General features: G+C 45.5%; 1 protein-coding gene across 3 annotated transcripts in view; it reads right to left on the reverse strand.

Moving 5' to 3' along the window:
- The window catches only part of SNX11 (sorting nexin 11), a 51,444-nt gene that overhangs the window by 10,843 nt on the left and 24,509 nt on the right, over nt 1-16,092 (reverse strand). For all 3 annotated transcript variants that reach the window (XM_088474568.1, XM_088474567.1, XM_088474566.1), the window contains exon 4: nt 5,184-5,284. In XM_088474568.1, the coding sequence (XP_088330694.1) occupies nt 5,184-5,284 (101 nt within the window). The remainder of the gene's footprint in view (nt 1-5,183; nt 5,285-16,092) is intronic.

Genomic DNA, 16,092 nt, shown 5'->3' on the forward strand with positions numbered 1-16,092 from the left:
CCGCCAGACACCCTCTGAGGTCTCCGGCAGCCATTTTATTAAGGCACAGCCACAGCTCTCTCAGGCATATGCAGGATCCGGTGCCCCTACATACCTCTCCCTGGAGTCAGCGTATGTAGCGCTATAGCCTACCAGACACGGAGTCTGTGTAGTTGATTGTAGTGCCAGTTTGCATTTATAGGTTATTTCTACATTATATGTGACTAATGCTAGCACTGCCTGTCTGTTTTCTATACTGTCAGCATATATCTTTCCCTTTTTTTTTTTTTCTGACTTTGCCCTAACATACAGGTGTATTCATCGGTTTTCCTGTACCTCACATATATTTATATTTTTAATTTATTTATTACCAGTTATATATATAGCGCACTCATATTCCACAGCGCTTTACAGAGAATATTTGGCCATTCACATCAGTCAGAAGCGCACACATATACACACTAAGGTTAATTTTTGTTGGGAGCCAATTAACCTACCAGTATATTTTTGGAGTGTGGGAGGAAACCGGAGTACCCAGAGGAAACCCACGCAAGCACAGGGAGAATATACAAACTCCGCACAGGTAGGGTCGTGGTGGGAATCGAACCCATGACCCCAGTGCTGTGAGGCAGTAATGCTACCCATTACACAGTCTGTGCTGCCCCATATATATAGAACTAAGTATTTGTGAGATTTGTCACATACAGTTGGTCGTTGCACTGTGCCATATTTGGGCTGCGTGCTCCTGCAGCTTACCCAAGCATAAGACAGGACCAGTATAATGCATTCCTACTAGTATCCTACATACACCGTGGTTGCATTATACCCAGTGCCATATTACTCTGCAGCTATGTCTAGCAAAGGCAGGAGTAACAAACAGGCATCTGCACCCATACTGCTATCATGCAAATAAGTGCTGCAGGCTTAATTGAGGAGGATTTGTAAAAGATGGGTTATGTAGTAAGTGATATACTCCACAGGCCCATCAGACAACCCAGCGCCTGTACAAAAGAGCCCTCCATGGCTTCATTTTCTCAGGTTCTGGCCACTATTGCGGACCACCTGGCGGTTCCGGCTATCTATCCCGCTATGGGGTTATCACAGCAGGCCATAATTCCCCCTTTGGGGTAGCCACAACAGGTTCAGGCGATACAGGCACCTCCTGTGCCCCCACCATGGGTAGACGTACTCTAACTCTGTGCAGATTCTAATGGCTACATCGAATGCCTTTCACACCATGTTGCAAGGTGAGAAGCCCTTACCCAGTAAGCACTCTAAGCATCCTGTGTTATTGTCACAGTCCACGCAACTCTCAGATTCTGAATTATCATCTGAGGAGGCAGTAGATGCCGATCTCTCAAACCCCGACTCCCCTCTGAAGGAGGATGAGTCGGTAAAAGCTGAGTTGAGCTGTCAGATCCATCTTATTAATAGAAGATGAAGAGCCAGCCCCTAAATCCAAGCACCCTCTGAAAGTGGCTTCAGCAGAATTCTCTCTATCGGATCAACTAGCTGAACACATGGCTGCAGCCTGGCAATCAGCTGGTAAAAGGTTTCAACCACAAAAAAACCTCTCGGCAGGTGAGGGCTCTTTGGATGTAGTCCGTGCTCTCAGAATATATGTGGAGTGTACCAGTTCCCTTCAGAAATCAGATTTCTTATTTGTGCTCTATGGATTTCACAAGGAGGAATGGCCAGCCAACAAACAAACATTGGCTAGATGGCTTCGCATGACTATCTCACAGGCTTACACGCAGGTAGGCCTTCCTGTTCCGGCTTCTGTTTCTGCTCATTTTACTCGTTTTGTGGGTCCTTCGTAGGCAGTTGGCCGTGGTGCATCAGCTAAGCAGCTTTGTAATGCGGCCACGTGGTCCTCGGTCCATACCTTTCTCAGGTTCTATGTCTTTGATACCTTCGCCTCTCAGGAATCTTCTTTTCGGCGCCAGATTCTCCTCTCAGCGCAGGAACATCCCCACCCTTAAAAGGACTGCTTTGGGACATCCCCAAGGTCTCCTTGTGGAGCCTATGGACCCTGAAGAAGAAAATGAGAGTTCTGATAAGAACTTACCTTTGTTAACTCTCTTTCTTTGAAGTCCATAGGGTCCACAGGGCACATGCCCTGACACACCTGGCTTCATATGGGCGATGTTTCTGGTCACCGGTTTTCCGTCTCCTTCCTCGTGAGAACGTGATTCTTGTGTGTACCAGTCTTACTTCTCTCTTCTCCTCCTCCGGCCTTTGGCTTGTCACGAACGGAGGTACCTCTGGCTCGGGGGCGGGGTATAGGGGGATGGACCGATGCATCCTGGGAGCTAAAGCTTTAACTGCATGGTGCCCGGATTTCTGATCCACCACCTACACCCCAAGGTCTCCCTATGGACCCTATGGAAAATAGAGTGTTAAAGGTAAAGTTCTTACCATAACTCTCATTATAGTAAGAATGTACTGCTTACATTAAGTTACTAGTAGCAGAACAGAATTTTATTTTGTACCAATACTAATGACTGTGGTACTTTAACATGTCCTCCTGAGAAGAGAGGAACGATTGATCTAATTTGACCCTTAGCTTAACTTTTCTGTTTAACAACACATAAGGATTATAACCGCTTCAGCAATGGAGGACACCTTTATTATTATGTATTTATTACTACTTTTATGCCCCAGACGATCATTTAAGAAGACTGAACATATACAGTATTTTTCTCAGTACAAATGTTGTGTTACATGGGTGTCCTATATGTATGTAGGGGCACATAATACACTAAGGGGAAAATATGTACGACTATGCATATGGGTAAATTTGTGCACTTCATTACGTACACGGAATGTGGGAGCAATTATATCTCCATTACAATCAATTATGAATGCAGCTGCAAGGCTTATCTTCCTTGCCAAACGTTCATCGTCTGCTGCCCCGCTCTGTCAGTCCCTCCATTGGTTGCCGGTTTTCTACCGTATTCAATACAAAATACTCTTACTTACACATAAGGCTATTAACCAAACCACACCAACATACATCTCTTCGCTCATTTCAAAATATCTCCCTACCCGACCTCTCCGCTCAGCACAAGATCTGCATCTCTCTTCCCCACGCATTACTTGCTCCCATTCATGGTTACAGGACTTTCTTCGGGCTGCACCCACTCTATGGAATGCCTTACCACGCACAATACGACTTTCCTCTAGTCTCCAATCCTTCAAGCGATCCCTGAAAACTCACCTCTTCAGGCAAGCTTATCAGTTCCCAGAACCACCCACATAACCTTCATAGCCTCCATATGTAATTACATCCCCTTTCACAGTCCACACACAACCTCACACATAGTCTTTCTCTCACATCCTCATGACATTTGGCCGACATTCCGGAGTAAATGGATCATGCAGCCCACCAAGAAACTGTGCATTCTGGCTGGACCAAAATGCAATATACAGCACCTATCCTTGTGTATCAATGCCTATTTCCCTATAGATTGTAAGCTTGCGAGCAGGGCCTTCCTACCTATATATCTGTCTGTTATTACCCAGTTTTGTTCTATTGATGTTTACAATTGTAAAGCGCAACGGAATATGCTGCGCTATATAAGAAACTGTTAATAAAAATAAACAAAATAAACTATGCGTGGGTCACCAAGTGCAGTCATCTGAACTTTCAGGGTAGTGAGTAACACCCTTATCTAACCCACCCTGAAGAGCCAGTACAGTAGCAGATGCAGTGTGAAATAGTTTAGGTCAGCCTCACTGAAAAAAGAACTTCTAATTCCTAATTCCTATAGTAGCAACTATCTTCCCAAGGGGCCCGGGATCCGGTCTATAGATCGACAGTAAAAAGGTCGACAAAGTCTAGACAGACACCAGACAGTCAATAGGTCAACAGGGACAAAAGGTCGACATGTACAAATGGTCTACAGTGTCAAAAGATCGACACAAAAATGGTCGACACTTTATTACTATATTTTTTGGGTTAGGCACTCACCGGAGGGTTTAGGCACTTACCCCGACGGTTAGTGTTAGGCACCAGGAGGGAGGGTTAGGCACTTTACCTACAAAATAACAAACCATGTACACTTTTACTGAGTACACACTATGTTATATGTCATTCGTTCAGCCGACTAACGACACATTGCATAGTGCATCTGTCAGTGTGTACAGATGATAGGTCTCTGAATGATGACGATCACCAACATATTGCGGTGGAGCATGCAACACAGCCTATGCCAATATATCATGCATATATATCAATGCAGCTTGCTGTGTGTACAGGTGACTCACCAATAGCCCTTACACTTGCAGCAAGGACAGCCAACATTGACATCTCAAATGGATGGACAAATTTAAATGCCTGCCTAGTTGTGATGTCAGGCCAGTCATATTGAGTGGCAGATTGGTAAGCCAATACTCACTTACCAATCGGCAACTCGGTAGGCAGATCCATGGGTAGGTGGACAAGTCGGTCAGGTGTGTACCCACCACTACACTACACATGCTCATTTCACTCAGTTGAGAGGGTGGAAAAAAAAAAAAAAACACCAAGGGAATGAGGAGCCTCAGTGTATAACTTCCTGGGGGTTTCTTTTTCCTGTCTCTACTCAGATGACTAAAGAGTTAACTTAACATTATATATCTGCTTAAGAGTTGAAAGCAAATACAATATGCCAGCTATCTAGAATAATGAAGATAGTGCACTAGAATAGCAGCTTTGATGCAAATACAACCACACAGCAACCATTTTCAAAATGCTGCAGGGCCCCTCACATGAGAGCACAACATGATAGTTGTGCTTCGCAAGGTCCCCCTCTACGGACAAAGAAAAACTCAGCAGTTGACAAAGTAAAAAGGTCTGACAGACATCTCAGCCAAACACTCAAACAACAATGAATATTGCAGACACATTTATGATACAGTATGTTACTCTGCTAAAGGTTCTCTCACTAAGAACATGAGCTCAACTACAGTAAGAGACAAAAATCCACATTTGGCATACTAATCCCTTTATATATTGTGTAGTGGAGCACATACTAGCTGTGGTGATCCACGAACAGCCAGCGCGTATATCGGCCATATACATAGGAATAATTAAAATAGAAGGAAAAATCCCTTTTTGCAATGTGAAGTTGTCCCTCCGAACTAATTTTGGAGAGACTAATAACAACGGCTTCTATACAATTTGCTAAGTGCTAAAAGTACATAGGGACCACATTACTCACACTAAACCAGCATATTTCTGAAGCTGCTTTCTCAGCCAAACAAACTCCCGGTAGCGTCTCCTCACACAGGATGTCTTGGCAGTGAACGCCTTGCTGTTTGTCTGGAATAAACAGAAAAGTATCATTGCTGAAAGTTCAAACAGTATGGTGCATACACACGATCAGATTTTTCCTTCAGATATGAACGATAACGATTTAAAAATCGTTCAGTCGTTCATATCTGAAGGAAAATCGTTCATATCTGACATGCCTGAACGATGGACGATCAACGATGCGCGTTCCCGATGGTCAGATAACGATTTCTGACATCTGATGGGTTTGCAGTCAGACTTGGACGATTCCATTCATTTTAATGCAGTCAAAAATCGTTCAATCGTTCAAATCGTTCAAATCGTTCAAATCGTTCAGATAGTTTAATCGTTCAATCGTTCATCTGACAAATCTGACAAGTCTGACAAATCTGACCGTGTGTACGCTCCATTAAGGTGCGGTGGAGGCTCAAATGGACCCTTTCTCCAATTACCCGGGTAATAAGAGAGAAGTGACAAATCCCACTTCTTCAGCATTTCCCCTCTGAATATGCCTCATTTTTAAATACATTAACAAGTGCACACAAAGTATCTGCACTAAGAACCTCACAGAGCTTAAAAAAAATAATCTGTATTAATGCAGAGCTTAACTGATATTTAAGTATGGTTTATATACTTATATTGATGCAAAGACAGTGGACACCTCAATGTTGCTATAATCTATAAATGTGTCTGTGTGTAGGTGTAGTATATTTTGATCTACTTTCATAATGTAGACAGGAGAATGTCAACAAAGATGAAATGTTGACATGATTAGATTGTTGACAAAAGGTTTTTGGTGGTTTAGCGGTGACTTAACTAGTAAGGCAGCTCCAGCGGTGTCTTCAGGGTCTGGCAGCAACATCATTGTGACTTCCGGCTCAAACTGCGGTGCTTCAGACTAGGAGCATCCCTAACCCTCCCCCTAGTGCTTAACACTAAATCTCTGGTCCCTGCAGAATGTCGACAATTCTCATCTCCCCTTTGATGAAGCCTAGGAATTCTATTATTGGTGTAATATATATATATATATATAAATAAAACACTGGATATCCGTTTTATCGCTATCTTGGATTAAATCACACACATTATTCACATTGGAATTACCGGATTAAGGATGCAATATACAGTACTGTGAAAAAGTTTTAGGCAGGTGTGGAAAAAATGCTGCAAAGTAAGAATGCTTTCAAAAACAATGAGTTATGGTAAAACGTACCTTCGTTAACTCTCTTTCTTTCGAAGTCCATAGAGTCCACAGGGATACCTTGAGGTTTAGGTGGAGGTTAGGACCAGACAGTTAGCGGTTGACTCCCAGATTGGACTGATCCTTCCCACTATACTCCACCCCCAAGTCAGAGGCCCTTCAATTAGTTAGCAAGCCAACGGCAAGAGGAGGACAGGAGAGAAGGAAGACTGCTGTGACAACCCCAATTGAGAAATGACTGCCGCGACGGTTAGGCGGTCAACAAGTGAATTTAGCACCTAAGTAAAGGAAGCCCAGGGGGGCTCTTGGACATGGGCTGGGGGAACTGATGTGCCAGGTGTATTATAACAGGTGGCACAAAGTCCCTCTTGGATTAAATCATCCTCATTTAATCCTGCTGCACATGATTTACATGAGAGCATGTGGGTGCAGTAGCTATTTTGTTACTCTTGTCTGTGTTAGACATATTGTTGAGTAGTATAGCACTATGGTATGAGGCAGTATACAACCATGGAGTATGTGACAAAAGCCAAAATCAAGGGTGAAGCAATATAAATAGCCTGTTCAAGCTGTAGAATTTCAGCAAATTTATGGCACTTTGTATAGTGCAACTGCCCCAGTATGCGATAACTTCACAACTCCAGTGAGAAATGAAGTGTATATGGACCCTTAATACACCGGTATTGTTAGGGACACAGAGAAAAAAGTGATAGGCAAAGTTTGACAGCATGAGAAAATATCAAACAGACACACAGCGCTAGCAGATCGCATACAATGCAGAAAAGTAACTGCACAATTGGCACTAAAATCAACTACTCAGACTCTAATGTCTGGTAGGCTATAGCGCTACATAACCTAGCTCCAGGGAGAGGTATGTAGGGGGACCAGGACCCAGCGTTTCCCTAAAATAACTGTGGCTGAGCCTTGGAGAGGATAGCCGCCGAATATCTCTGAAGGGGCGTGGCCGGAGAGGAAATGCAGCTCAATGCAGTTTACACCCTGCGGAATGGCACCCTAAGCTGGGGGAGGGGCCGCTTAAACAGGGAAAGCTGGCCTCCCCTGGCTTATTATTGACCCCAGGGACGCTGGTTTGCCATACCATATGTAGGTAGTCTTGGTGGAGCACGCGGAATACCCCAGTGTACACACTCAGCGTCCTCCGGTCCGTCCCAAGACTGGAGGAAAGACTACCCACTTTGCAATCTATGGTAATCCTGTGGGGCTAGCTAGCAAGGTCCCCGGAAAGCCCGGAGAGATTAGCAGACGGAACTGGAGTCGCGACGCCAGGAGGGGTGATGGAGTGTCAGCACAGATGTGTCATGGACGGTCTGATGCTGAACACTCAGTGGTAAAATAAAATAAATAAAAGCTTATGGGCTGCCTAAAGCAGCACACTGTCTAAATGGTGATCTGACTTCTGCAGACACCAGAACTAACTGAAAGGCCACTTGCTTGGGGGTGGGGTATAGGGGGAAGGCCAGTGCATCCTTGGAGTCAACAGCTTTAACTGTCTGGTCCTAACCTCCATCTAAACCCCAAGGTATCCCTGTGGATCCCCATGGACCCTGAAGAAGAAAAGTGTTAATAGTTTATTTTTATCAATTAAAATGCAAAGTGAATGAACAGAAGAGAAATCTAAATCAAATCAATATTTGGTGTGACCACCCTTTGCCTTCAAAAACAGCATCAATTCTTCTAGGTACACTTGCACAGTTTTTGAAGGAACTCGGCAGGTAGGTTGTTCAGAACATCTTGATCTAATGTGGATGTAGGCTTGCTCAAATCCTTCTGTCTCTTCAGGTAATCCCAGACAGACTCTATGTTGAGTCAGGGCTCTGTGGAGCCATATCATCACTTCCAAGAGTCCTTGTTCTTCTGTATGCTGAAGACCGTTCTTAATGACATTGGCTATATGTTTGGGGTCGTTGTCCTGCAGCAGAATAATTTTGTAGCCAATCAGACGCCTCCCTGATGGTATTGCATGATGGATAAGCACCTGCCTGTATTTCTCAGCATTGAGGACACCATTAATCCTGACCAATTCCAACTCCATTTGCTGAAAGGCAGCCCCAAACATGCAAGGAACCTCCACCATGCCTGTAAAGCTGGCCATACACCTGCAGGACTTTGGGCCGATTGTCCGATTTTCGATGAGTCACAAGATGGATCTTGTGAAAATCGTGTATTATTTTAGTAAGATAAGATCCGATGCACGCTCCTGCAGCTCCTATAATCGGATCTTATGATCAGATGTGCAGCACATCTTGTCCATCGTATCGTGTGCAGATCGTTCCATTTATTTTGTTCATGCGTTCCATCGTGCAGCAATTCAATTTCAATGACTGTTTCCCTAATGAGCCTGAGAGATACATGATCGATCATACGGCAGATCGTGTGCTAAGAAAAACAACAAACATGCTGCCGGGACTGCCAGGGAGCTCCAGGGAATCGTATGATGAATCTGATCTTATGCTTGTCGTGTAGGTGTATGGCCAGCATTACTCTGCAGTGCTAACATCAGAACATTTTCAGGGTACTCTCATACACTGTGAAATTGGCAAACCATTTTTAAGTACAGTGTAAAATACTGCAGCCTTGCAGGATTTCCGGTGCATGGAACACAAGTTTGCCAGCTATGGTCCCATACTCCTTTGCAACTGGAAGTTGAACCGGTGTTTGTTACTTAATGATGAAGGTGCTATAAAAGGGAGGACTCCTACTAGGGCCACAACTAATCATACTATGCTCATGATTAAGATCCCAGAGGGGACTGAAATATTGAGGATTAAACAAGCAGTTTGAAAAAAAAACAAAAAAAATTAGGGGTGCACTCACCAGTCTTCTTAAATAGATTTCTTTTATTCAAATAGATAAAACAACAGCAGTTTACAGGATCAATGTTTTCGGTCAAATGCCAAGGTCCAGGCACGGGAACGAAACACTGATCCTGTAAACTGCTGTTTTATCCATTTCAATAAAAGAAATCTATTTAAGACTGGTGAGTGCACCCCTAATATACAGTCAGGTCCATAAATATTGGGACATTGACAGAATTTTCATATTTTGTCCTCTATTCACCACCACAATGGCTTTGAAATGAAACAAACAAGATTTAACTGCAGACTTTCAGATTTAATTTGAGGGTAATTACATCCAAATCAGGTGAACGGTGTAGGAATTACAACGGTTTCTATATGTGCCTCCCACTTTTTAAGGGGCCAAAAGTAATGGGACAAACTAAACAATCCTAAATCTAACTTTCACTTTTTAATACTTTGTTGCAAATACTTTGCAGGCAATTACAGCCTGAAGTCTGGAACGCATACACATCACCAGATGCTGGGTTTCATCCCTGGTGATGCTCTGCCACGCCTCTACTCCAAATGTCTTCAGTTCCTGCTTGTTCTTGGGGCATTTTCCCTTCAGTTTTGTCTTCATCAAGTGAAATGCATGCTCAATCGGATTCAGGTCAGGGAATTGACTTGGCCATTGCATAACATTCCACTTTTTAGCCTTAAAAAACTCTTTGGCTGCTTTTGCAGTATGCTTCGGGTCATTGTCCATCTGCACTGTGAAGCGCCGTCCAATGAGTTCTGAAGCTTTTGACTGAATTATGAGCATATAATATTGCCCGAAACACTTCAGAATTAATTCTGCTGCTTTTGTCAGCAGTCACACCATCAATAAAAACAAGGGAACCAGTTCCATTGGCAGCCATACATGCCCACGCCATGACACTACCACCACCATGCTTCACTGATTAGGTGGTATGTTTTGGATCATGAGCAGTTCCTTTCCTTCTCCATACTCTTCTCTTCCCATCACTATGGTACAAGTTGATCTTTGTCTCATCTGTCAATAGAATGTTGTTCCAGAACTGTAATGGTTTTTTTAGATGTTGTTTGGCAAACTCTAATCTGGTGTTCCTGTTTTTGTGGCTCACCAATGGTTTGCATCTTGTGGTGAACCCTCTATATTCACTCTTGTGAAGTCTTCTCTTGATTGTTGACTTTGACACATATACACCTACCTCCTGGATAGTGTTCTTGATTTGGCCAACTGTTGTGAAGGGGTTTTTCTTCACCAGGGAAATAATTATTTTGGTCATCCTCCACAGTTGTTTTCCGTGGTCTTCCGGGTCTTTTGGTGTTGCTGAGCTCTCCGATGCGTTCTTTCTTTTTAAGAATGTTCCAAACAGTTGATTTGGCCACACCTAATGTTTTTGCTATCTCTCTGATGGGTTTGTTTTGATTTTTCAGCCTAATGATGGCTTGCTTCACTGACAGTGACAGCTCTTTGGATCTCATATTGAGAGTCGACAGCAACTGATTCCAAATGCAAATGTCACACCTAGAATCAACTCCAGACCTTTTACCTGCTTAATTGATAATGAAATAACGAGGGAATAGCCCACACCTGTCCATGAAATAGCTTTTGAGTTGATAGTCCCATTACTTTTGGCCCCTTAAAAAGTGGGAGGCACATATTGAAACTGTTGTAATTCCTACACCGTTCACCCGATTTGGATGTAATTACCCTCAAATTAAATCTGAAAGTCTGCAGTTAAAGCACATCTTGTTTGTTTCATTTCAAAGCCATTGTGGTGGTGAATAGAGGGCAAAATCTGAAAATTCTGTCAATGTCCCAATATTTATGGACCTGACTGTATATCTATCTCTCCACACACATACATATTATACACACACACACACACCTATTGATATACAATTTGCAGATAACATCTCTTATAGACTAATTAGTTTAGAAGTCTCCCCACAGTAGGCTGAAAAGAGATAAAAGTGCATCATTGAATTATAGTTACCAGTAGCATATCTACTGTGCGTTCGCTATATCAAACATAAGTAATAATAATGTCTGGAAAAAACCCTGGTGAGTGACCTCTTTCATATACAATATTGGTGTGATTATCATGGGGTCACTGTATATACGCACCCCAGCGTGTGACTATGGTAGCCTGTACAATCCAATCACCTCACAGATAGTGATTTGGATGGAAGCAGCACAATTCCAGAAAACAGGAGAAATTCATTCCAAGCCATGACACCACTGCGTTTCACCAGAGGACTTCTTCAGGAGGGGTGTCAAAGTCCTCTGGTGAAACATAATGGATTAGTATATAATATACTGTAATGAATATATTTGTATGTAAATCACACGCTTTCTCTGCCAGTAGATTGCCTGCTCAGTTACGTACAGTGACATTCTATGCAGAAATGCAGTGTGAACAGGGCCAGCAGAATCAAAGGACTGTAGTCTCAGAAAAATATGAGATATGGTAAGAACTTACGCTTGTTATCTCTATTTCTACGAAGTCCATAGGGTTCCACAGGATACCTTGGGGTATAGGTGATGACGTCAGTCTTCAGGCACCACAGAGTTAAAGTTTTCAGCCTCCCAGGATGCATCTGGGTCCCTCTCCTATACCTCGCCCCCGGGCCAAGGCATCTCAGTTACGTCACAAGCCATAGGCCGGAGGAGGAGAAGAAAGAGAGAGAAGAAAAAATCTGGACACTCACAAGAATCACATTCTCACCATAGGGAGACGGAAAAACCGGTGACCAGAATAAAGCCCATCTGCAGTACAGGTGCGACAGGGCGGGAGTCCTGTGGAACTCTATGGTCTTCGTAGAAATAGAGATAACAAGGGTAAGTTCTTACCATATCTCATATTTTCTACTTCAGGGTCCATAGGGTATCCACAGGATACCTTGGGGATGTCCCAAAGCAGTATCCTTCAAGGGTGAGGTCGCTCCTGTGGAGGAGAATCCGCCGCCCGAAGGAAGCATCCTGAGAGGCAAAGGTGTCAAAAGCGTAATACCTCACAAAGGTATGGACAGAAGACTACGTAGCAGCCTTGCAGATCTGAACTGCAGAGGCACCACGTCTAGCTGCCCACGAAGGACCCACAGACCTAGTGGAATGAGCCCTCACCAAGGAGGGAACTGGAAGACCTTCATGAAGATAAGCTTCTGAAATTGCCATACGAATCCAGCCTGCCAAAGTCTACTTTGAAGCAGGCCAACCCTTTTTACGGAAGCCATAGAGGACAAACAAGGCGTCAGACTTCCTAAAAGAAGAAGTGCGGTCAACATAAATTCTCAATGCCCGCACAACATCCCAAGTGGCGTCACCCACTGAAAGTCCAGGTGAATTGAAAGCCGGCACAACAATTTCTTCATTGATGTGAAAACTGGATACCACTTCGGGAAGGAATCCCGGACGAGAGCGAAACATCACCCTATTCCTATGAAAAATCAGAAAAGGGGGTCTACAAGAGAGAACCCCTGAATCCGAAACCCTTCTGGCCGAGGCAATGGCCAGAAGGAATATGGTTTTAGCTGTAAGCCATTTAAAGTCCACTGAGTCCAGTGGTTCAAACGGCAGTCCCTGGAGAACTCTCAGGACCACAGAACAAAAGGTGGCTGAATGCGAAGAACACCTCGCATAAAGGTGTGCACATCAGAGAGCGCAGCAATCCTACGATGAAACCAGACTGACAGAGCAGACACCTGCACTTTCAGAGAAGCCAGGCGAAGCGCATGATCCAGTCCAGCCTGTAGGAAAGCCAACACCCTAGACAGGCGGAACTCCCTAAGGGAATACCCTCTAGGTCTGCACCACCGGAAGAAAGTATGCCACACACGATGGTAGATTCTTGCCGAGGAAGGTTTACGAGCTCTTAGTATGGTTTGCACCACGGAGCCAGAAAAACCCTCTGGACCTTAGCATGACCGTTTCAACAGCCACACCAAGTCAGGTCCGGGTGAAGACAAGGACCCTGTGACAGCAGATTCGGTCATAATGGTAACCTCAGAGGAAAGTCTACTGACAGACTCTGGAGGTCGGAGAACCAGTGCCGTCCGGGCCACTCGGGAGCTATCAACAGTAGCGTGCCTCCTTCTTGATTTGAATTTCCGTATTACCCGCGGAAGAAGGGAAAACGGAGGGAAAAGGTAGGCAAACTGGAACGTCTACTGGACGGACAGGGCATACACCAGACACGCCTTTTCGTCTCTTGTTCGAGACCCGTACACCGGCAACTTGTTGTGCCGGGACGCCATGAGGTCTATCTCTGAAAGACCCCACTTGTCCACCAGACTCTGAAAGACGTCCTGGTGTAAAGACCACTCTCCCGAATGCACGTCCTGCCTGCTGAGAAAATCCGCTTCCCAGTTGAGGACTCCTGGGATGAACACTGCCGATAATGCTGGGAGATTGCGCTCCGCCCCGACCAGAATACGGAAGACTTCTGCGAGTGCTGCTCGACTTTGGGTTCCTCCTTGCTAGTTTAAATAGGCCAACGTGGTGGCGTTGTCCGACGGGACCTGCACAGGGTGACCCTGGAGAACCGGCTGTGCCAGCTGGAGAGCTCTTGACACCGCATGGAGCTCCAAAATGTTTATTGGAAGCTCCGCTTCCGCCCGAGTCCACCTGTCCTGAAACAAGTGTGGACCCGTGACAGCTCCCCAGCCCCGGAGACTGGCGTCCGTTGTTAACAGGACCCAGTTCGCCACCCAGAACGGGCGACCCTTCCGGAGTGAGCCCCATCGCCTGGGACTTGAGACACTGAGGCAATCCATTCCATCTGGACCGGATCAATAGCAGTAGAGGTCTGGAGTGAAATTGGGCGTACTCCACCATGTTGAATACCGACACCATTGAACCCAATAACCTCATTGCCGAGTGTATCGACACTCGACGACACTGCAGACAACTGCGCACCCTCAACTACAAAGCAAGGATCTTTTCCTCCGTCACAAAGATCCACTGCTGCCTGGAGCCCAATAAGGCCCCGAGGTGCAGGATCCTCTGAGACAGGGTGAGAGTGGACCTCTGCCAGTTTGTCAACCAGCCGTGACGTTGCAGTACCGCAATCGTCAGATCCAGATGGTGTAAAAGAAGCTCTGGAGACCCCACTATCAACAGGAGGTCGTCCAGAGAAAGCAACAGTCGGACTCCCTGCGTCCGCAGGAGAGCCGCCATGACCTTGGTGAATACCCGTGGAGCAGTCACCAGGCCAAAAGGCAGTGCCCGGAACTGGAAATGTTCGTTGCAGAATGCCAATCTGAGGAACTGCTGATGGCGCAAAAAAATAGGGACATGCAGGTAAGCATCCTGGATGTCCAATGACACCATGTAGTCCCCAGGTTCCAGTGCCAGAATAATGGACCGCAGGGTCTCCATCCGAAACAGAGGCACCCTCAAGGACTTGTTGAGGGCCTTTAGGTTTAGTATTGAACAGTAAGACACATTGAGTTTCTTCCCCAAAAATAGAATGGAATAGAAACCCAGGCCCCTCTGGGAAATTGGAACATGCACTGAAACTCCAGCCTGGAGCATAGTGTGCAAAACCTTCCGCAGTTCCGAGGCTGTGCTCCGGTCTAGCGGAAGGCCTGTGGTACAGAACCGGGATGGAGGTCTGTGCCGAAAGGAGAGGGCATACCCGTGAGACCACCTCCTGAACCCAAGTGTCTGTCGTAGTCCTCGACCAGCACTGGGCGAACTGAAGCAGGCGCCCCCACTTTGGGGTCCCCCAAAGGGAGGCCTGGACCATCAGGCTGCAGGTTTGTTATCTGACCTAGGAGCCGGACGTCTGGTACTCCAGACCTGTTTCTTGGGCTTTGACAATTTCTTGGTCCCAGCCTGCCATGGAAAGGACTGTACTTTAGGCCTCCCTTGGGCCCTGTGAGGCCAAAAGGACGACCCACCAGCACTAGAAGGAATCGTAGCAGATGTAAGACATGCAGATTTTGCTGCTGCCAACGTAGCTACTATTTTGTCCAGATCTGGACCAAATAGTACCTGTCCAGACCTGCTAATCCCTTTTTGGAATCCGCGTCCGCTTTCCAAGAATGCAACCATAAGGTGCGACGAGCAGCCACGGCTGCAGAGGAGATCCTAGAGGTGAGCATACAAATATCTAAGGCCGCTTCATTAATGTAAGTGGCCGAGTCTCGGAGATTGCCCACCAACTCGGTCTATTCAGCCGAACAGTCCAAAGACGCCTCCAAATTATCCGCCCAGCGCTCCATAGCTCTGGCTACCCAACACACGGCCAGAGCCGGTCTGGATGCTTCCCTGCAAAGGAATAAACGGATTTGAGGCAGATCTCCACCTTGCGGTCAGTGACATCCTTCAAGGATGACATCGAAGGCATAAGCAACGTGGCACTTTTGACTAGGCGTGTGACACTTGCGTAGGGGATTCCCACTTAGAAAAATAATTGACCGCAAACGGATAAGCCACGGCTAAGCGCCTCTGGGGCTGAAACCGTTTACCTGGATTTTTCCACGCCTCCTCTAAATGATCCACTAATTGATCAGAAAGAGGGAACACCGTAGCCTCACCCTTAATATCCTTAAAAAGGCATATATGAATGTGGCCACCGAAGGATCAATATCCTCAATAACTAAAGCCGAGCGGACCGAATAAGACCAGGGATATACACCTTGGACTTAGCATCCGGCTCTTTGGTACGGAGAGGTTCTTGGTCAAATAGATCCAGAATCTCCCCATCATCTGACGTCTCATCGTCATCCCCATAAGGAGCAGATAAAGACGCCACCGGCCGTTTATGAGGCCGCAACACAGACTCCCCCTGTAAAACATCGGACAA

Source organism: Taudactylus pleione, unplaced genomic scaffold (genome assembly GCF_031769625.1).
Source record: "Taudactylus pleione unplaced genomic scaffold, aTauple2 ptg000155l, whole genome shotgun sequence".
Taxonomy (NCBI): Eukaryota; Metazoa; Chordata; class Amphibia; order Anura; family Myobatrachidae; genus Taudactylus; species Taudactylus pleione.